The 22,428-nt window shown below is 42.6% G+C and overlaps 1 protein-coding gene across 1 annotated transcript in view; it reads left to right on the plus strand.

The window, feature by feature from the left end:
* LOC121531844 (splicing factor 3B subunit 3) overlaps positions 1 to 21,492 on the plus strand; it is a 32,424-nt gene extending 10,932 nt beyond the window's left edge. Inside the window, exons 16-27 of the mRNA XM_041837341.1 lie at positions 173 to 316; positions 1,782 to 1,904; positions 2,007 to 2,161; positions 3,055 to 3,229; positions 3,697 to 3,902; positions 7,536 to 7,692; positions 11,239 to 11,364; positions 13,032 to 13,244; positions 13,429 to 13,527; positions 13,914 to 14,057; positions 19,534 to 19,638; positions 20,382 to 21,492. Of these exons, the coding sequence (XP_041693275.1) occupies positions 173 to 316; positions 1,782 to 1,904; positions 2,007 to 2,161; positions 3,055 to 3,229; positions 3,697 to 3,902; positions 7,536 to 7,692; positions 11,239 to 11,364; positions 13,032 to 13,244; positions 13,429 to 13,527; positions 13,914 to 14,057; positions 19,534 to 19,638; positions 20,382 to 20,522 (1,788 nt within the window). The 3' untranslated portion in view covers positions 20,523 to 21,492. The remainder of the gene's footprint in view (positions 1 to 172; positions 317 to 1,781; positions 1,905 to 2,006; positions 2,162 to 3,054; positions 3,230 to 3,696; positions 3,903 to 7,535; positions 7,693 to 11,238; positions 11,365 to 13,031; positions 13,245 to 13,428; positions 13,528 to 13,913; positions 14,058 to 19,533; positions 19,639 to 20,381) is intronic.
* Positions 21,493 to 22,428: the final 936 nt, after the last annotated feature.

Here is a 22,428-nt window from a genome sequence, read left to right on the forward strand (position 1 = left end):
TGATTCATACTGGCTGCTCTGCGAGTCGGTAACAAGCACCAGATGTTCTTGGACTCTGTTAAAATCCAAATAACACCATGCCATTGTGGATATTTGCCGTCTCTTTAGCATGCGTTTGTGTCTCTCGAAGCTGTGTATGTGCCACTAACCCCTCTGTGTTTTTGTGGTGTAGGACTGTCTCCAGCCCCTCAGTATGCAGGCCCTGCCAGCCCAGCCTGAGTCTTTGTGTATAGTGGAGATGGGAGGAGTGGAGAAGGAAGATGAGCTAGGAGTGAAGGGCACTGTCGGCTTCCTCTACCTCAACATTGGACTGCAGGTAAAATACACTATATGACCAAAAGCTTGTCGAACATCTCATTCCAAAATCATGGGCATTAATATGGAGTTGGTCCCCCCTTTGCTGCTATAACAGCCTCCACTCTTCTGGGAAGGCTTTCCACTAGATGTTGGAACATTGCTGCGGGGACATGCTTCCATTCAGCCACAAGAGCATTAGTGAGGTCGGGCACTGATGTTGGGCTATTAGGCCTGGCTCGCAGTCTGCGCTCCAATTCATCCCAAAGGTGTTCGATGGGGTTGAGGTCAGGGCTCTGTGTAGGCCAGTCAAATTCTTCCTCACCGATCTCAACAAACCATTTCTGTGTGGACCTCGCTTTGTGCACGGGTGCATTGTCATGTTGAAACAGGAAAGGGCCTTCCCCAAACTGTTGCCACAAAGTTGCAAGCACAGAATCGTCTAGAATGCCATTGTATGCTGTAGCGTTAAGATTTCCCTTCACTGGAACTAAGGGGCCTAGCCCAAACCATGAAAAACAGCACCAGACCATTATTCCTCCTCCACCAAACTTTACAGTTGGCACTATGCATTCGGGCAGGTAGCGTTCTCCTGGCATCCGCCAAACCCAGATTTGTCAGTCGGACTGCCACATGGTGAAGCGTGATTCATCACTCCAGAGAAGGCGTTTCCACTGCTCCAGAGTCCAATGGCGGCGAGCTTTACACCACTCCAGCCGACACTTGGCATTGTGCATGGTGATCTTAGGCTTGTGTGCGGCTGCTCGGCCACTGAAATCCATTTCATGTAGTTCCTGACAAATAGTTATTGTGCTGACGTTGCTTCCAGAGGCAGTATGGAACTCGGTAGGGAGTGTTGCAACCGAGGACAGACGACTCTTACGCGCTTCTGCACTCGGCGGTCCTGTTCACTGACTTTGTGTGGCATACCACTTTGCGGCTGAGCCGTTGTCTCTCCTAGATGTTTCCACTTCACAATAACATCACTTACATTTGACCGGGGCAGCTCTAGCAGGGCAGAAATTTGAGACTGACTTGTTGGAAAGGTGGCATACTATGACGGTGCCACGTTGAAAGTCACTGAGCTTTTTAGTAAGGCCATTCTAATGCCAATGTTTGTCTATGGAGATTGCATGGCCGTGTGCTCGATTCTATACACCTGTCAGCAACGGGTGTGGCTGAAATAGCCGAATCCACTCATTTGAAGGGGTGTCCACATACTTTTGTATATATAGTGCATGTGTCCTCTGATGTGTTGAGGAAGGGTTTGAGTAGAGGGATATTGTGGTGCTGAGTTTCATGTCTCTTCTCTGACAAATAATAGAGTTTAAAACACCTCTGATCTCAGCATACAGTATATACACACACATACACTATCTGTGTTACTGCCTGTTTACTTCTGGCACTGTATTACATGATATTTTGTGCTCTGTTGGAAGACATGCTAGAGCTTTATTTGTGACATTAACATGTCTGTCTTTCCTCAGAATGGTGTGTTGCTCAGGACCGTGCTGGACCCAGTGACTGGAGACCTGTCTGATACTCGTACTCGGTACTTGGGGTCGCGACCTGTGAAGCTCTTCCGTGTCAGGATGCAGGGACAGGAAGCTGTAAGTGAAATCCGATTAGTTGGTTTTATGGAACTGAAACATAACATTGAGGCTGTGTGTATGACTATTCTCTTTGATCTCTGAACTCTCCATCTCCTTCAGGTGTTGGCCATGTCTAGTCGCTCCTGGCTGAGTTACTCCTACCAGTCCCGATTCCATCTGACGCCCCTGTCCTATGAGACGCTGGAGTATGCCTCTGGCTTCGCCTCTGAACAGTGTCCAGAGGGCATTGTGGCAATCTCCACCAACACTCTGAGGTACACACAGAACATGAAAGTAAACACATCTACTCTGAGTGTGCAAAACATTAAGGACACCTGCTCTTTCCATGACATAGACTGACCAGGGGAATCCAGGTGAAAGCTATGATCCCTTATTGATGTCACTTGTTAAATCCACATTAATCAGTGTAGGAGGAGACAGGTTAAAGAATGATTTTTAAGCCTTGAGACAATTGAGACATGGATTGTGTATGTGTGCCATTCAGATGTGAATCGGCAAGACAAAATATTGAAGTGCCTTTGAACGGGGTATGGTAGTAGGTGCTTGGTGCACTGGTTTGTGTCAAGAACTGCAACGCTGCTGGGTTTTTCACGCTCAACAGTTTCCTGTGTGTATCAAAAATGGTTCACCTCCCAAAGGACATCCAGCCAACTTGACACAACTGTGGGAAGCATTGGCGTCAACATGGGCCAGCATCCCTGTGGAACGCTTTTGACACCTTGTCGTCTATGCCCTGACGAATTGAGGCTCTTCTGAGGGCAAAATTAGGGCAACTCAATATTAGGAAGGTATCCTTAATGTTTTGTACACTCAGTATATATTGAGGAAATGTCTTCATTGACAAGGTTTGAAGGTAGAGGAGTTATGCTGTTGAAGTGATGAGTCTTCATGTCTCTTCTCTGACAAACCAATGGAGAGAGTGTAAACACCTCTGATCTCAGCATATAGGCAGAGAGCACATCTCATTTTTCTCTCATTTCCCTCAACCATCCTCATTCTCAATTATAACGCTGATATTTAACTTATGAGGGACATGTCCCATTTACTTTTTGAAATGTTATTTCTGTTCCCATTATGGCCGAGTTGTGGCATGGCACACCTGTTACGTGGTACACATCTTCTGACACTGCCTTTGTCTCCCTCTTAGGATTCTGGCCTTGGAGAAGCTGGGTGCCGTGTTTAACCAGGTGGCCTTCCCCTTGCAGTATACACCTCGCAAGTTTGTCATTCACCCAGAGACAAACAACCTGATACTCATAGAGACTGATCACAATGCCTACACAGAGGCCACCAAGGCCCAGCGCAAGCAGCAGATGGCAGAGGTATGGTTCTGTCCTGACCAACGGGGCAATGGACTAAGAGGGAGAGAGGGCTGAGGCTATATGTTGTATACCCAGGCTGTGTAAATTGTGTAGCCTGATATTATGAAAGTGTAGCTATAGGCAAAACTTCAATAGAAATAATTTACAATTGTTTTTTTATAGCACTTTCCTAAACCCGAAGAAGCTTAATTCAAGGCAGGGTTTGAGGAGAGGGGTGTTGTGCTGTTGACGTGATGAGTTTCTCATGTCTCTTCTCTGACAGAATAATAATGGAGAGCTTAAAACACCTCTGATCCCAGCATATATACAGAGATTACACAAACAATGTAGACATTGACATAGGGAATTAGACTGATACTTTGAAATACTTTGCTTACACTTATGTAGATCTCTCTCACCCCCTCCTCCCTACTTTTCTTTGTCTCTGTTTGTAACTGACACCACTTCTGTGTTGTTCCCTTCTGTAGGAGATGGTTGAGGCAGCTGGTGAGGATGAGAGGGAGCTGGCAGCAGAGATGGCTGCTGCCTTCCTCAATGAGAACCTGCCAGAGGCCATCTTTGGGGCGCCCAAGGCCGGGTCTGGCCAGTGGGCCTCTCTGGTGCGTCTGGTCAACCCCATCCAGGGAACCACTCTGGACCTGGTCCAACTGGAGCAGAATGAGGCTGCCTTCAGGTGAGGACAGAGGAGAGGATAAGGATGGATGGAATAGAGCTCGCCAGCTTGTAGTCCTAAAAACCGGAAATGAGTTACTTCTGGTTCTTTCAGCCATTCCTATAGGGGAAATTAATGGGGAAAGAATGTGGTTTTGTGATAAACGCCCAAAATAACGTCAGATCATACGTTTTGTTCTATGAGATAATATTATGGCCCTATAAAATCTGCGTTGCTGAAAAAGCGGACGGAATCACAGAATCCTGACAAAACGGAATTCAACAATATTCAAAAATGTATTGAAGTTAATAGAAAATCAACTTAATGTATTGAACTTATGAGAACATTTATTAACTTGCCCAAGTTAAACATAAGACATGAACAAAATGCATCATGAACTACGTTTCCATCCATAGTTTTTATGAGTAAAGTCATATCGTATATACCATTTGTTTTTTACAACATCTGTGATGGAAACAGGACGTTTCAGAGTAATTTTATAAATGCAGACATATCATTTGTTTGTTTGAGATGGTGGGATCTTTTCTGTGTTGATCAAATTCATTATGCGGGAAATGGCTGTGGAAAGGCCTTTATGCGCAAATATTGATATAATAATCATCATATCGAAGTACATTTGGAGTCACACGATGACATGTTGTGTGGTCCTCCCACTTCCACTCGGGAAATCATGCCGTTTATTAGGCTACAAATGAAAAGTTATGATGAACTTCACAGGGTGGTGAAAGTGCACAGTGATGAGCTTGATGCTCCTTTCCCAAAAAAGATTGAGGGTCTTATTCTGGTGACATGATGATCGATGCTTGACTTTCGTTTGACAAATAACAATATTCTCGCTCCTATCCACGGTAATCTACTTAATAACCTCGTCATGTAGACTAGACAACCCGCACAACCTACCTGCATTGTATCTGCCAGCTGTTGGCTAGAGCACAGGTGCCAAGACCAGAGTAGGCACATTTTCTATTTAACTGACAAAAATGCGATGGAAACGCAATTGAACTTTAGATTTTTATTCAGTACTTGAAAACTTAAGAGAAAAATGAGATTTTGTGGGGACTACATCATCACACACTGATTTTTATCCACAACAAGTCCAGTTGGTGGAAATGTAGATTCAATTGGATGGAACCTTCTGAAGCAGCACAGGAATGCCCGTCTGTGTGTTGTGCATATATGTCTAGTCTACACTTTGTGTAGCCATCGGTGATAATGCTAATGATAACCATCTGCTGGTAGATGGAAAGGCTTTCCCAAAAACCTTCTCAATTAAATGTTAACTCAGCAAAAAAAGAAACGTCCTCTCGCTGTCAACTGCGTTTATTTTCAGCAAACTTAACATGTGTAAATATTTGTAACAACATTCAATAACTGAGACATAAACTGAACAAGTTCCACAGACATGTGACTAACAGAAATTGAATAATGTGTCCCTGAACAAAGGGGAGGTCAAAATCAAAAGTAACAGTCAGTATCTGGTGTGGCCACCAGCTATATTAAGTACTACAGTGGATCTCCTCTTCATGGGCTGCACCATATTTTCCAGTTCTTGCTGTGAGATGTTACCCCACTCTTCCACCAAGGCACCTGCAAGTTCCCAGACATTTCTGGGGGGAATGGCCCTAGCCCTCACCCTCCGATGCAACGGGTCCCAGATGTGCTCAAATGGATTGAGATCCGGGCTCTTCACTAGCCATGGCAGAACACTGACATTCCTGTCTTGCAGGAAATCACGCACAGAACGAGCAGTATGGCTGGTGGCATTGTCATGCTGGAGGGTCATGTCAGGATGAGCCTGCAGGAAGGGTACCACATGAGGGAGGAGGATGTCTTCCCTGTAATGCACAGCGTTGAGATTGCCTGCAATGACAACAAGCTCAGTCTGATGATGCTGTGACACACTGCCCCAGACCATGACACCACCTCCAAATCCATCCCGCTCCAGAGTACAGGCCTCGGTGTAACGCTCATTCCTGCGACGATAAACGCAAATCCGACCATCACCCCTGGTTAGACAAAACCGTGACTCGTCAGTGAAGAGCACTTTTTGCCAGTCCTGTCTGGTCCAGCGACGGTGGGTTTGTGCCCATAGGCGACGTTGTTCCCGGTGATGTTGCCCTCAGTCCAGCCTCTCTCAGCCTATTGCGGACAGTCTGAGCACTGATGGAGGGATTGTGCGTTCCTGGTGTAATTCGGGCAGTTTTTGTTGCCATCCTGTACCTGTCCCGCAGGTGTGATTTTAAGATGTACCGATTCTGTGCAGGTGTTGTTACACGTGGTCTGCCACTGCGAGGACGATCAGCTGTCCGTCCTATCTCCCTGTAGCGCTGTCTTAGGCGTCTCACAGTACGGACATTGCAATTTATTGCCCTGGCCACATCTGCAGTCCTCATGCCTCCTTGCAGCATGCCTAAGGCACGTTCACGCAGATGAGCAGGGACCCTGGGCATCTTTCTTTTGGTGTTTTTCAGAGTCAGTAGAAAGGCCTCTTTTAGTGTCCTAAGTTTTCATAACTGTGACCTTAATTGCCTACCGTCTGTAAGCTGTTAGTGTCTTAACGACCGTTCCACAGGTGCATGTTAATTGTTTATGGTTCATTGAACAAGCATGGGGAAACAGTATTTAAACCCTTTACAATGAAGATCTGTGAAGTTATTTGGATTTTTACAAATTATCTTTGAAAGACAGGGTCCTGAAAAAGGGACGTTTCTTTTTTTGCTGAGTTTACAAATTAGCGTATGCCTACCTGACAGAATATGAGTATTTGCATCAATCAATTGGCATTTTTTTGTGCAATCACAAGGTTTCTGGCTGGTGCACACTTCCATTAAAGGGTAACTGCACCCACATTTCTGAATTTCTTAGATTTTTCCCAGACCTCAAAAGTGGTCTCCTGATGTGATTTAAGCATTGTTGTGGACTTAGAACATCCAATTTAGTTGTTTTTCTATTAAACAGGTATGATTTTGAGAGCAAAAACCTGGAAAAACCAAAGATAAATATCTGTTAAATTTCAACTGATTTTATAAGGCCTTATAATATCAGTCAGTTAACCTGACCTTTATGAATTATGAAGCCTTTATGTGCTTGTTTTGATTACATAAATGCTTCAAAATTCACAAGTGATGTTGGCTGATGAAGATTATCTCATAGAACAAAATGTATAAGATCTCTTAAGCCTGTGTTTAACACAGACCTTACTTTCTGCGTTTATCCCCAAAAAAACATTCAATTTCCCATATGCTTTGGCCATCGAGCCATGGCGGAGTTAGCCTGCGTTAGTGCCTACAAAAATGTTATTGCTCTCTATAAGGCTACTAGGAGGATGTTGTTGTTATTATTGGCTTTGCTGGTTTTCCTGTTAAGATTTTCTGTGTAATTGCATAAGAGCTGGTCATCCTGTCATTTAGGGCAAGGTTTGAGGAGAGGGATGTTGTGCTGTTGAAGTGATGAGTCTCCATGTCTCTTCTCTGACTTAATAATAATGGAGAGCGCTTTAAACACCTCTGGTTTTAGCATTTAACACAGTTCACACAAAATGTAGAGATTGACATGGGGAATAATACTTTGTTACACATGCTAATACCCCTCTCCCTCTCTCTCCTACTTTCCCTTTGTGGACTGTCCCTGCAGTGTGACTGTTTGTCGGTTTGCCAGCGGAGGTGATGACTGGTATGTGCTGGTGGGGGTGGCCCGGGACATGATCCTTAATCCCCGCTCTGTGGGAGGCGGTTTTATCTACACCTATCGGCTGGGAGGGGGAGGGGACAAACTGGAGTTTATGCACAAGGTGAGTGAGTGACAGAGGATATGACTAATCCAGTGGTTTCTGGGTCTTGTTGACCACAGCTGTGTGCACAGGAATTCCCAGACTGTTATTTCTGAATGGTCATAATTGCCCCTTGAGAGTCAGAGTACTCTCATTCTTGCTTCCACCCCCTCCCCTTTACCTAACTCCCTGAGGGACGCAGTCTGACTGACAGAACTTTGTCTTTCCAGTCTCAGCGGGTCTTGTCTGTATTTTAGACTTTACATTTTTTTATTTAACCTTTATTTAACCAGGCAAGTCAATTAAGAACAAGTTCTTATTTAAAAAGGTGTTATTTTGAGAGCAAAAACCTGAAAACAATGGGGGGAAACGGAAACCTGGAAAAACAAAACCGAGAAAAGGGAATTTGGGGGAAAAACTGAAAATGGAATCAGGCAAAAAATAAAACCAGATTTTATAGGGCCCTATAATATGTCAGTTAACATTACATTTTTGAATTATGAAGCCTTTATGTCACGTGTCAAACACAAGGCCCGTGACACATTTCTGTCCGGCCCTCGCAATGATTTGAGTTGTCAAATAATTTTGTCCCGCTTCCATAGCCTGCCAGAACAGCTTCAATGCGTCTTGGCATAGATTCTACAAGTGGAGCTAAACAATGCCAGGAAAATGCACCCCACACCATAACATATACTTTGTATCCCTCATTTACTCAAGTGTTTCCTTTGTTTTGGCAGTTACCGGTATGCCTAGATTCGGGTAGGCCGCAGTTTGGGCAGCATGCGAGCCAAATATACAGCTTGTTGCCTTGTGGCCATAGACATATAATCCATAGAAGGGTTTTGTAACCTCTTACCCTTGCAATTTGACTGTTAAACTGATGGATACACTAACAATGGATGCCAGTCCTGACTTGAATGGGAACTGCCATCTATGCATTATATTTCTATGGTTGGTTGTGGCTGTCGGTTTGCCTTGTGCAGATTAAAAATACAATCGTGGGAAAAACGTACATTTTGGAAAGCAAATGCCTACTGCTGAAAAGTGAAGACTAATCTCTCTGTAGAACCAATAGAAACAATGTTTAGCTAACAGCAGCACCGTTTTTCGAAGTAGCTCATCATGAGATAGGCTTTTGCCACGACGAGCGCTTCGGCCATCACCGTGCGTAGCCTATGGCTTCATCTTCATCATTAGGTGTCATCGTCATCATTAGGTGAGTGTGTGCCACTGGAAATTATATTTAGTAGCCTACTGTAGCCTATGATATATACTGTATATATATTTCCTCCTAATATTGTACAATTTGTGTGTCGCTTCATTGGCCTGGGCTATTGTTTGTTTGAATTCAAGACCAGCTTGGTCGCTGTTTGTCAGTCAGAGTAGCCACTCGTTTGTCATTTGTGTGGTATTAAAAAAGATTCAGCTATTGTCTTCTGTCATGGAAATGACGTAGAATTACATGAAATGCGTTTTTAAAAGGTAGATTTTTTTTCAGACCCTGTGAAGTTATGTTACCCATGTGTGGAAATCCCCAAAAATTCTCAGCTCAACTGTAGCCTATGCCACACGGCAAACGTTATGGCTTTATTATGAAGAGGCCTTTTCTTCTAAAGTAAATTTACCATGCATCGAAATGCATCTTGTTGCACGGATTTGTTTACGAGGAGGGGAGGGGGGGGGCTATAACAAAACAATAAAATAAAAAGGCCCAGGGCCTATGATTTCTTAATCCGGCCCTGCATACAGCCCAGGATGCGCTGCACTACAAGTCACAGCAAGCACTGCCAACATGCTGCATGCCAAATGGCAGTGCATTGCCACCCACAGACCCACCCCTCCTCCCAGACCCACACATGAGCCAGCCAGTGCACTGTATCATATCATCATCACTAATGGCACTGACCGAATCTTCTACCGGAACGAAAGTTTAAACATGATGTAGGCTAAATGTCCATGCCAAGTTTCCGTTCCAAAGGGTCATTGCTGTGGCCTACACAAAATGTCATCTTGGTTGTCAAAAAGTTATAAGATAAAGGATTCACATGCAGGTATAAATGACTACTAAAGGACAATAGTACACACGAGTATAAATGAGTCAACAGTTGAGTCGTCTACTTTATGAAATTACAGCCTGATGTGCTCGCATCGGTGAAAAAAAAAAAAAAAAGATTTCAATCTTCAATTGTGCTGCTGTCGTGTGTCTCATTTACCGCAAGAAGCGGAGGGAAAGTGTAGACACGTACCACAGTCCTTGCTAGGCTACTAAAATGTTGCAGTCTGGCTTCTGTTTTTAAAGGTTGACAATGAATTACCAAAAAACAAAACCTGCAGCATAACACCATGCAAAGAAGAACCAAGTAGGCCTATTACAGCAACATTTGAGCAATAGCCTAGGCTGGCTACTCAACTACAAGACATTTTAAGTGCACCATACAGCAATGCTGCATTCAACTGCACCGGTGATCCATGCAGAGCAAAAAAATAAGTTTGTTACAACAACCTAGCTACATTTTTGTTATTTGGAGTTAAATGCTTTTTTTGCAGCATATTATTTGCAAGCATCGCAGCAAAGGCTGGACAAATATTATTTATCAATTTTGTTTTAATATGTTAAATGCTATCTACAGCATCTTATGTACATAAGTGGACATTATAAAGGGCCATATTTTTTATAATAAAACATTAGCCAGTTTGGGTCGTAGTTGTATGCAAGTTATTTTGTAAAAACAAACATAATAGGCTATGTCTGGCCAGTGACTTCATTGTTTTTTTAATATGGCCCTTGCGCTGATTGAGTTTGACGCAAGAGGCAAAAGGCCTCCTGTGGCCAAATAAAAATACAAAGACAGAACTGATAACACAGACCGAAGACACTGGCAACAGCACAAATACAACAGCAAACAAACAGTGGATGTGTGTGTGCAGGCATGCGTGTGGTGTGTGTGAAGTTAAACAACATGCTTCCTTACATAAGGCAACCCAAACTAGTGACAACTACAAACAACTACATGTCTCAACAACCTGTTCATCTATTTGTCCTTTGAACTCCTCCAGTGGACACCAGGTCCTGGTGTTTTAGGTTGGCTTGGAGGGAATTCCAAGACCAGGGGGCTGAGTAATGAAAGGGCCTTTGTCCATGGTCAGTTCAAAACAAAAGGCTGTGTGATACAGAGTTAAGAGCCTTCAGTGTAGAGCCTTGAGGCTTGCACATAAATAGTATCACCATAGACCAACACAGAGAGAGAAGTATGAAGATGTATGCACTAACTAAGTTGCTCTGGATAAGAGCGTCTGCTAAATGACTAAAATGTAAAAGTACAATGAATCATCTATTTTCTGGCGGCAAGGGAAAAACAAGCTTTTTGCAGGTAATAAAACCCAATACGCAGCTTGAGTTTCCTGACAAGGTTCTCCCAATGGGTGGTGAAGCTCAACTTCTCATCCACCCAAACTCCCAGAAATGTATGTTTTGACTTGCTCTACAGAATGTCCTTTCAAGGTAGTATGTTAATGACCTTCAAGATCAGTTGTTTTTTATATGGTAAAGGAATGTTGTTTTGACAGACTCCAGTGGAGGACGTTCCTCTGGCAATTGCTCCGTTCCAGGGCCGTGTGCTGGTGGGCGTTGGTAAACTTCTGCGCATCTATGACCTGGGCAAGAAGAAGCTGCTCCGCAAGTGTGAGAACAAGGTGAGACAGGGAGCCTGACGTCTCACACACACAGGAAAAACACAAACACACAAGGATGTATAAAAAAACTATTGACTCTACTGTGTAAACACCTGACCAGTTGGCAGTGTGGTAAGTGGCTGGTTAGGAAGGCTAACAAGCTCTCAGACCAGGAAGTGTCAAGGGGTCAGATTGATGCTCCTGCAGCTGTCTTTTGTATTTGCACCCCTTGACTATTTCTGCATTTTTTATTATTTTAATTATCATTTTTTGTCAACGATCTACACAAAATACTCTGTCAAATGTGCTCTCAATTCACTGGTATTTAGCTATGTTTTTTATCGATTGTAGGGCTGTAGCCACAGAATTCTGGTAGTTTTTAACCACCAATCACAACATTTGCAGCTGGCACAATACAGCCAATGCCGCGCATGCTGCCTCTCGCCACAGTTGCTTCAGTGAAAATTCAATGTAGCCGAAAGAAAAATGTTTTACCTTTTTTATATTTCAGTTGAATGTTCTTAGCACGGCACTTCCTTTACATTTGCACTCATATCGTGTACAGTTCATAACTTACAGTATTAGGATTTTTAGACATAGGTAACTGCCTTATTCATGTTTTTAAATGCTTTATTATGACATATTATTGACATGTAGTGAAAAATGATTTGTTTACTGCTGCTTTTTGTATTATGCTTGCAGTGTCCATTTATGATGGTATTTGATGATTCTGAATAATAATAGTTCTAAATATGCTTTATGAGCAGTGCAAATTAATTGTAAGTGGTTTTAATGGGCTTTCTCCATTCTGATTGCTTTATTCTGTTCAACCAAACTTCACTGTCAGTTTTGTCCAATTATTTTTGGTTGAAGTAGTCTTATTTGTAGAACATTGCATATAAATCGTCTTTTGTAGCCACAAACTCAACCAGTGGTTACCGTTTGCATAGTTATTTAATTCCAGCATTAACTTCCAGAAATGTAATCAATTCATTTCCTGCACTAATTTATCATGTACACACTGTCACATTTCTTTTGTCTTAGTATGCCTCTATTTATTTATTTATCAGAATAATTATTCTCCTCTTTGACCTCTATTAAATTGCAGTTTTTACTTTTGCCACGAGACAGCAGTGTGATGTTTTCCAGGGGTCTCTACTCCCGAAGTTGTTGAATTGTGCTTGCAAGTTCGCTAGTTGTTCTCAGCTGTTAGCAGTTTCTTACTGCTGATAAAACTGATGATTGCTATATATTTTGTCATTAGCGAATTATTTAATGTAACAAATCAAACTTTAAAATACCATTAGAGAAGGTACAGTTAAAATCCACACCATTGTGTGGATAAATACCGGTGTATATAGTAAAATACAATATACCACCCAGCCTAGTTTGACTAACCTAAAATACTCACTTCAGGTTAAGGTCTCAAAGGAATTAAGTTAACCACTGTTAGAATTATTAGCGATCTAAGTGCAGTAATCAAGTTGGGGAGAAGATTGATTTGTAAGAATCTCCTTCTAAAAGCAAAGATAAAAGGCCACAGCATCATCCATCCATCATCCATTGTACCAAAGGACAATTTACCACTGTCCACAGTTTGTTTAGGTTCCAGACCTTTCAAATAAAATCCATATGGCAGTCCATTGAGGACAGAGGTGTTCAGTTGATGTCATCCGTCTCGTTTGCAGCATGTGCCCAACCTGGTGACTGGTATCCACACCATCGGTCAGCGGGTCATAGTGACTGACGTACAGGAGAGTCTGTTCTGGGTGCGCTACAAGCGCAACGAGAATCAGCTGATCATCTTCGCTGACGACACCCACCCTCGATGGGTCACCACCGCCTGCCTGCTGGACTACGACACAATGGCTTCAGCCGACAAGTTTGGCAACATTAGCATTGTACGTGTACACTCTTTATTGTTCCTTTCTGACAAAGGTGTTGGGTATTATATCGGATACTACCTTTTCTCTAAAATGAAGTGTTTGCCAGACGACTCATTAACAGTTTTATCCAATTTATGATATTTCAATGATGCCGCAAACATTTTGAAGGCTTTTACACTTACATTTTGTACCCCCTCAGGTGCGCCTTCCCCCTAACACCAGCGACGATGTGGATGAGGACCCAACTGGGAACAAAGCGTTGTGGGATAGAGGTCTGCTGAACGGAGCTTCTCAGAAGGTACAGGCTTTCTGCTCCTCTGTCACAGCATCACAGCTCTATAGAGACAGGATCATGGGAGAACTGTTGTCTGTCTGTCTCGCTCTCTGGATCACTGTTTGTGTCTTGGTGGAGTTGTGGTTTGCCTCATCCCAGACCTGCTCTCCAATCCTTGGAAGCTCTCCAGGCCAATTTGCTGTTTTCCATTTTGCTGTTTATTGGAAGCTTTTAAGAGCTAGAAGATGTTTAGGTAGTCAGTGGGAAATTCCCTACACTTGGACTTATTGTGGGCAATTGGTAAAAAGGGTGCATATAAGCAATGTTTTCTGGTTGTGTCATGAGTGAGAATTGTTCTGTAAACCCCTGTCTGTGCCTGACCCTTTTCCATGTCTGTTCCCCTGTGTCAGGCTGAAGTGATTATGAACTACCACATTGGGGAGACGGTGCTGTCACTGCAGAAGACCACACTGATTCCCGGAGGCTCGGAGTCTCTGGTCTACACAACTCTGTCTGGAGGTATCGGCATCCTGGTGCCCTTCACCTCCCACGAGGTACCTCACACACCACACACTCACACACATACAGTGCGCTCAGAAAGTATTCATACTGCTTGACTTATTCCACATTTTGTTGTTACAGCCTGAATTCAAAATGGATTAAATATTTAAAGTGAAAACGTGTTTTGAGAAAGTTTTGCACATTTATTATTAATGAAATACAGAAATATGTAAATTACAGTCCTGTGTAGCTCAGTTGGTAGAGCATGGCGCTTGCAACGCCAGGGTTGTGGGTTCGATTCCCACGGTGGGCCAGTATGAAAATGTATGCACTCACTAACTGTAAGTCACACTGGATAAGAGCGTCTGCTAAATTACTAACATGTAAATCTATTCACACCACTTTGCTATGACACTCCATATTGAGCTCATGTGCATCCAGTTTCCTTTGATCGTCACTACAACTTGATTGGAGTCCACCTGTGGCCAATTCAATTGTTTGGACATGATTTTGAAAGAAACATACCTGTCAATATAAGGTCCCACAGTTGACAGTGCATGTCAGAGCAGAAACTATACCATGAAGTTAAAGGAACTGTCCGTAGATCACCTAGATATATATGACTCATCACAATTATCTGGGGAGGGGTATAAAACAATTTCTAGAGTGTTGGAAGGTTTCCAAGAGCACAGTCGTCTCCATTGGGAAATAGAAAAAATATGGAACTACCCAAACTCTGCCTACAGCCGGCCGTCCGACAAAATTGAGCAACCGGGCAAAAAGGACCTTGGTCAGGGAGATGACCAAGAAATGACCACTCTGATAGAACTACAGAGTTCCTTGGCTGAGATAGGAAAACCTGCCAGAAGGACAGTCTCTATAGCACTTCACCAATCTGTGCTTTATGGGAGTGGCCAGACGGAAGCCACTCCTGATAAAAAGGCACGTGACAGCACACTTGGAGTTTGCAAAAAGGCACATGAAAGACCGAGCATAAGGGTAAAGATTCTGTGGTCTGAGACGACAAACATTTTACTCTTTGGCCTGAATGCAAAGCGTTATGTCTGGAGAAAACCAGGCACAGATAATCACCTGTCTAACACCATCCCTACTGTGGGGCATGCTGGTGGCAGCATTTTTTTTATTTTGTCATTTTAGCAGACGCTCTTATCCAGAGCGACTTACAGGAGCAATTAGGGTTAAGTGCCTAGCTCAAGGGCACATCTACAGATTTTTCACCTAGTCGGCTCAGGGATTAGAACCAGCGACCTTTCGGTTACTGGCACAACGCTCTTAACCACTAAGCTACCTGCCGCCCATCATGCAATGGGGATGCTTTTCAGCGTCAGGGACTGGGAGACTGGTAAGGATAGAGGGAGGTAAGGATAGAGGGAACAATGAATGGAGCCAAATACAGGCAAATCCTTGATCAGAACCTGCTTCAGAGTTCAAACTAACTTAGACTGGGGCCAATATTTACATTCCAACAGGACAATGACCCCAAGCATACAGCCAAAGCAATGCTGGAATGGCTTCAGAACAAGAATGTGAAAGTCCTTGAGTGGCCAAAGCCCAGACTTGAATCTCATTTGATTTTCTGTGAAAAAACTTGGCATTCCACATGAGAAAGGATGCAGACTCCTCATGTAACCTAATACCGGCAACTTCAGGAGAGTAAAGCCAATAGGAGCGGCAGGAGGATGGTCAGGTTACGTTTTTTTCTTCTGGTTATCTTGATCTCTGGCTCCCTCGAGTCATTTGTGTCTTATTTCATCAAACAGTGCGCTTAAAGCATCCGACAAGCTCAATGCATATATAGTTGATTTTATTAAAACACATAAGGTGTGTCTACAGTGCATTCGGAAAGTATTCAGACCCCTTGACTTTTTCCACATTTTGTTACGTTACAGCCTTATTCTAAAATGGATTGCATTACATTTACATTTTAGTCATTTAGCAGACGCTCTTATCCAGAGCGACTTACAAGTGCCTTGCTCACGGGCACATCGATTCTAGTCGGCTCGGGGATTAGAACCAGCGACCTTTCGGTTACTGGCACAACGCTCTTAACCACTAAGCTACCTGCCACCCATTAATTGTTTTCTTCATCAATCTACACACACTACCCCATAATGACAAAGCGAAACAGGTTTTTAGAAATGTTTGCAAATATTACCTTTTTTTTAACAGAAGTATTCAGACCCTTTGCTATGAGACTCGAAATTGAGCTCAGGTGCATCCTGTTTCCATTGATCATCCTTGATGTTTCTACAACTTGATTGGAGTCCACCTGTGTTACATTCAATTGATTGGAAAGGCGCACACACCTGTCTATGTGACCGACTGCCTCGATTCGATCTAATGTAGCACATTTTGAAATTGTGTTTTTTACATTGGATAAAAGTAGAGGCTCAGAGCTAGAAAATGGTATATAATAGACTGCAGTTGAAGAACAATGGGAAAATAATTATGCTTTGAAAGTTGATAGACTTGTAACCCCACTTTTGAGAAAATGGTCCTTGAATGTTTTGGTACACCTACTGGAGAGCTCTTCTTTGTCAACACCCATTCGGCATCGTTCACACCCTCTTAAGCCTTAGCCCCACCCATCTCTTTAAGGATTCACATGTGAGGCCATTTGCTAAACAGAGTGATTAGTTTAGTAAACAACCAAATATTTCAAGACAAAGTGGTGAAAGTAGTAGCCTACAATAAGGAAAAACTCCAGATAAAAATACACTATCTAGTAATTGGCCAATATCCTAATCTGACTTTGGTGCATGTCATGTTCTTCACATTACCATCTCTGGTAAACCCACACTAGCAAATCAAATAAAAAGTTGATTTGCCACATGCACTGGATACAAACAGTACAGTGAAATGGTTACTTGCATAGTAGTAATATCAAAAACAAAGTGTCTAGATACAAATATTTTATAATTATTACATGACGCTTACCTGACATGCTTGTCTAAATTGATGGGTCATGTGAAGGAAATGCTATAACCAACCAACATCTAGCTAAGTGAATGGGTCACTATTGTCTAGACATGCGCACATGTTCATTAAATACAAACGATGGCCGTAATCACCCCCAGACACACCTGGCTAACTTGATGGGTCATGTAATCATCTGGTAAAGAGTTTTGTTTAGAGATGTATTTTGTTTAGACATGTAGCTAGCTTGCTAAACAATGAACTGGCATAATCCCAACTCCTACTACTACCAACCAATACAAACATTGTCATAGCTGTAGTATGAATCTGCAGGTAGCTAAAGCTAACCAACCAGGTTCAATGTTAGCTAGCTAACATTGGGCTATAACTAAGAATGCAAATGGTTTTCTGAATTGAATAATATTACTACACAGATCATACCCGTAACGCTAGCTAGCGAGCCAGCAAGCTAACGTTCGCTAGCTAGTTAACAGTACGCTTTAACTTGCAATGAAAATGACTTCCTGTCAAAATTAGAAACGTATAATATCTGAAAATTTAGCTAGACTCTTACCCTTATACATGGATGAACGCTTCACGGCAGACTGGAACCATTTAACTCAGTTTTGTTTGTAGCTACATATTGTTTGGCAAGCGTTGTCAAGTCACTCTGGTTCACACTGACCGTGGAGTGTGCAGAAAGTAGCAAATCACTTTATCCAACTGATCTGTTGATTAGCGCCTGCTAAATTCAGGGCATCAATGTTGTTAAGAAAAGTAGCAAAACTTTTGTAGTTCTCAGTGGCTAATGTTATATATTTCAAAAACGAGGTTGAAAGGACTATCAACACATACTGAGCAGCTCACGTTATAAACAGAAGCATGCAGACCAATCCAAACTCATCTCCCGGCATGTCCAGCCCATCCATTATCTCAGCCAATCATGACTAGCGGGAAGGTTCCTATATTTTTCCATGGCTAAACCAACTAGGCTCGTAATTTAACAATTTTATTTGTATTTATGGATGTAATACAAGCTTGATATTAAGGCACATGAAAGTTCACATGTTCCAGAAGGCATTTCTGCCAAAAAATACATACATACAGAAAATGTTGATAAAAAATGTTTACATTCAAATACCTCTAATGTGAAGTAGTGATGTGCAAGATATGCCTAGTTTCCTGAAACTAGTCACATATAAGGTCCCACAGTTTACATTGCATGTCGGAGCAAGAACCAAGCCATGAGGTCGAAGGAATTGTCCGTGGAGCTCCGAGACAGGATTTTGTCGAGGCACAGATCTGGGGAAGGGTACCAAAAAATTTCTGCAGCATTGAAGGTCCCGAAGAACACAGTGGCCTCCATCATTCATAAATGGAAGAAGTTTGGAACCACCAAGACTCTTCCTAGAGCTGGACGCCCGGCCAAACTGCGCAATCGGGGGAGAAGGGCCTTGGTCAGGGAGGGGACCAAGAACCCGATGGTCACTCTGACAGAGCTCCAGAGTTCCTCTGTGGAGATGGGAGAACCTTCCAAAAGGACAACCATCTCTGCAGCACTCCACCAATCAGGCCTTTATGGTAGTGGCCAGAAGGAAGCCACTCCTCAGTGAAAAGCACATGACAGCCCACTTGGAGTTTGCCAAATGGCACCTAAAGGACTCTGACCATGAGAAACAAGATTCTCTGGTCTGATGAAACCAAGATTTGAACTCTTTGGCCTGAATGCCAAGTGTCACGTCTGGAGGAAACCTGGCACCATCCCTACGGTGAAGCATGGTAGTGGCAGCATCATCCTGTGGGGATGTTTTTCAGCAACGGACTTGGAGACTAGTCAGGATCGAGGGAAAGCTGAACGGTGCCAAGTACAGAGAGATCCTTGATGAAAACCTGCTCCAGAGTGCTCAGGACCTCAGACTGGGGCGAAGGTTCACCTTCCAACAGGACAACGACCCTAACCACACAGCCAAGACAACGCAGGAGTGGCTTCAGGCTACGTCTCTGAATGTCCTTGAGTGGCCCAGACAGAGCCCGGACTTGAACCCGATCAAACATCTCTGGAGAGACCTGAAAATAGCTGTGCAGCGATGCTTCCCATCCAACCTGACAGAGCTTGAGAGGATCTGCAGAGAAGAATGGGAGAAACTCCCCAAATACAGGTGTGCCAAGCTTGTAGCGTCATACCAAAGAAGACTCGAGGCTGTAATTGCTGCCAAAGGTGCTTCAACAAAGTACTGAGTAAAGGGTCTGAACACTTATGTAAATGTGATATTTCCGTTTTTTTATTTTTAATAAATGTGCAAAAATTTCTAGAAATCCTGTTTTTGCTTTGTCATTATGGGGTATTGTGTGTAGATTGATGGGGGGGGGGACAATTTAATCCATTTTAGAATAAGTATGTAACGTAACAATGTGGAAAAAGTCAAGGGGTCTGAATACTTTCTGAATATATGGAAAAATACACCTTTTACAATTTCAACTAATCGATTGTTCGAAAGAACAGACGACTTTAGCCCGACAATTATAATTTTTTGTCAGGACAGGCCTAATTGATGGCGAAAATTAATTGATGGTGTGCCTCTCTGTCCTCAGGATCATGACTTCTTCCAGCACTTAGAGATGCACATGCGCTCAGAGTTCCCCCCTCTGTGTGGCAGGGACCACCTCAGCTTCCGATCCTACTACTTCCCTGTAAAGGTGGGTACTACCTGAATAGGTTGCATTACTATTCCCGTAGGATGGTGGGGCAAAGAAAGCCACACTTTATACTCCCAGCGATGTAGAGGGAATGTGTCCAGAGGACACCAATATATGTTTACAAATGGAATCTGATACCAAATATTCTGGGTGAAAAGTTATGCCAGGAACCTACTATTGCATGTGGTCTCTTCAAGTCCAGTACATTTGGCTGGATCAGTTTTTGTATTGTATTTGTATTTATTATGGATCCCCATTAGCTGCTGCAGCTACTCTTCATGGGGTGCAGCAAAATTAAGGCAGTGTTACATTTTTAAAACATTACAATACATTCATAACAGATTTCACAACATTAAGTGTATGCCCTCAGGCCCCTACTCTACTACCACATATCTATAACGTGTGTGAATATGTTTGTGTTGCTTCACAGTCCCCGCTGTTCCATAAGGTGTATTTTTATCAGGGTTTTTTTTCAATCTAATTGTACTGCTTGCATGAGTTACTTGATGTGGAATAGAGTTCCATGTAGTCATGGCTCTATTTAGTACTGTGCGCCTTCCATAGTCTGTTCTGGATTTAGGGACTGTGAAGAGACCTCAGTAGACATGCTGTGAATTATTAACAGATTGCATGCGGTCTCTGTTGAACATGAATGCGGAAATCAGAAGCCTTGTTCTTTGGCCATCCAGACAGTCTTACCTAGTGTGTCTGACCCTCTCTCCTGTCTGTGTGTGTGTGTGCAGAATGTGATAGATGGAGATCTGTGTGAGCAGTTCAACTCCATGGACCCCCACAAGCAGAAGAGTGTTGCTGAGGAGCTGGACCGTACCCCCCCTGAGGTCTCAAAAAAACTGGAGGACATCCGCACACGCTATGCTTTCTAGAACCCTCATGTACTGTACATACACAAACTGTAATTTACAACAACTTACATTTTGAGACTGTGCTGCGTTGTGTTAACATGAGGAGGAGGTGAGAGCTTTCTTAGTTTCCTGCCGAAAAGTTGACAGAACATAGTTTCCTTGCCTCTTCACCATCTATGAACACTGAATCTATCTTTAGGCCCTGGTATGTTTATTAGGCCTATAAAAACGTCACTAATTGTGGTGAATGGTGTTAACTGTCTATGGTGAATATTTACCCCATGGTTTTCACTCACATGTCATTTAAACCTAGCTGGATTCTTTAGAATTTATCATGCGTCTAGCATCAGTGCTTTAGACGGTCTCATACAGGAGCAGTCGCTGGGTTTTCAAGCGTGAGAAGCATGGCCTAGTAAACCATTTGATAGAATTAGCTCAACTGTTTTTGCATTGTGTGATTTGTTTAAGCGATCCGTTTGAAGTATTTTTGCTTTAACTGAGTGCCACAAATGAAATGGATTTTCTTTTAATTTTCTGTATCGATTTGAATCCTAAAAAATGTTTGAGTCTCCAGCAGCTGTTTATTTTGTGCTTAAAAAGTGAGTTCCTTTGATGGACAAATTGTCCATATCTATTACACAGGATGACAGGATTGTGGACAATAGCGAAGGAAAACCCACACTTTAGAAGAGAAATAGCATTCTCTATTAGTCATGAGAAAACGGAGGCAGACACATTTGTAAATAAAGTGTTTTTTTAATCTCTTGTAATGCCTTGTCACCTTGTCTGTTATACTTATGTGGGAGAGGCAAAGGAGCAGTGAGTTTTAACAATATTAGCATAGTTTAATGGAAATGGCTATAAGGCTTAGCCAATCAGATATGCAGAGGTTGATTGTAAGATCAATCTATTTTATGTATGAATGAATCATGTCTATATCCCTCCCTTTGAGATTATTTGCACTCCGGGAGATTAAATGCCAAAGAAAACAAGGAAACTGGTTTTGTGTTTGCTGGTCCACCTGGATGTGGCCAAAATGTCATGCTGACCTTTCCTGAGTGGTAGTAGAGGTAAAGGAATAACCATTCAACCTCTGATATGAAGGACAGAGCAAATCATCCCCCAATTCTTGAAGTAAGGAAGTTACTGTGTCTGTTTGGTGCATGCTTTTGATGTGGTCACTCACCTCAGACCTATTATTGGGCTTGTCACAAGGTCATATAAAATGTGAATGTGATAGCATGTTCTGAAAGGCCATTTTCATGTTAGGAATTATAATGACCTGGTTAAATCAGACTGATTTCAATGTTATTTTTAATTGATAAGCAATTTTTGTGCATTACTATTAGTTAGTAAGGCAATTAGTCAATGTTGTGACAGGGGTATTAGGACATTTGACCTGTATCCTGAGCATTCAAGTTATGGCACTGATGCCCTACAACTATGATATTGATATGGAGTTAGCAGAGGGTTATGTTGAGTCACTGCCTCTTCCTCTACTTTTCATTTTCAACGTGTCATTCAACAGGAGAACAAAATACCATTGTGCCATTCTCGAGGTTGGTGTTGTGCCATTCTTGAGGTTGTTGAGATTGCTGGGAATATAGGTAGTTAGGCATAGTGCATAGAAATGTTTGTAAACTGTGGTAACTTTCAGTGAGGTTGTTTGTGCATATTTGTGTGATCAGTGTTACACCCCAGTGGATGTTTGTTATTATGGCTTGAAGAGGTGCTTATTCTTTGGAATTTGGTTGTCATTCACCACAGTTTGACTGAAGACTTAACCAGTTGCCATGTTAATGTGGTTTCTCAAAATTAGGGTAAAACATCCTTTCTGCTGGCCAGATAGACGTCCCAATTAAAGGCCTGCTTTCAAAATGCATGCAATTTTACATAAAAAGTTATACTTGGTAATCTGTCTCAGACA

This window comes from Coregonus clupeaformis, chromosome 19, assembly GCF_020615455.1.
Source record: "Coregonus clupeaformis isolate EN_2021a chromosome 19, ASM2061545v1, whole genome shotgun sequence".
In the NCBI taxonomy this organism is placed as follows: domain Eukaryota; kingdom Metazoa; phylum Chordata; class Actinopteri; order Salmoniformes; family Salmonidae; genus Coregonus; species Coregonus clupeaformis.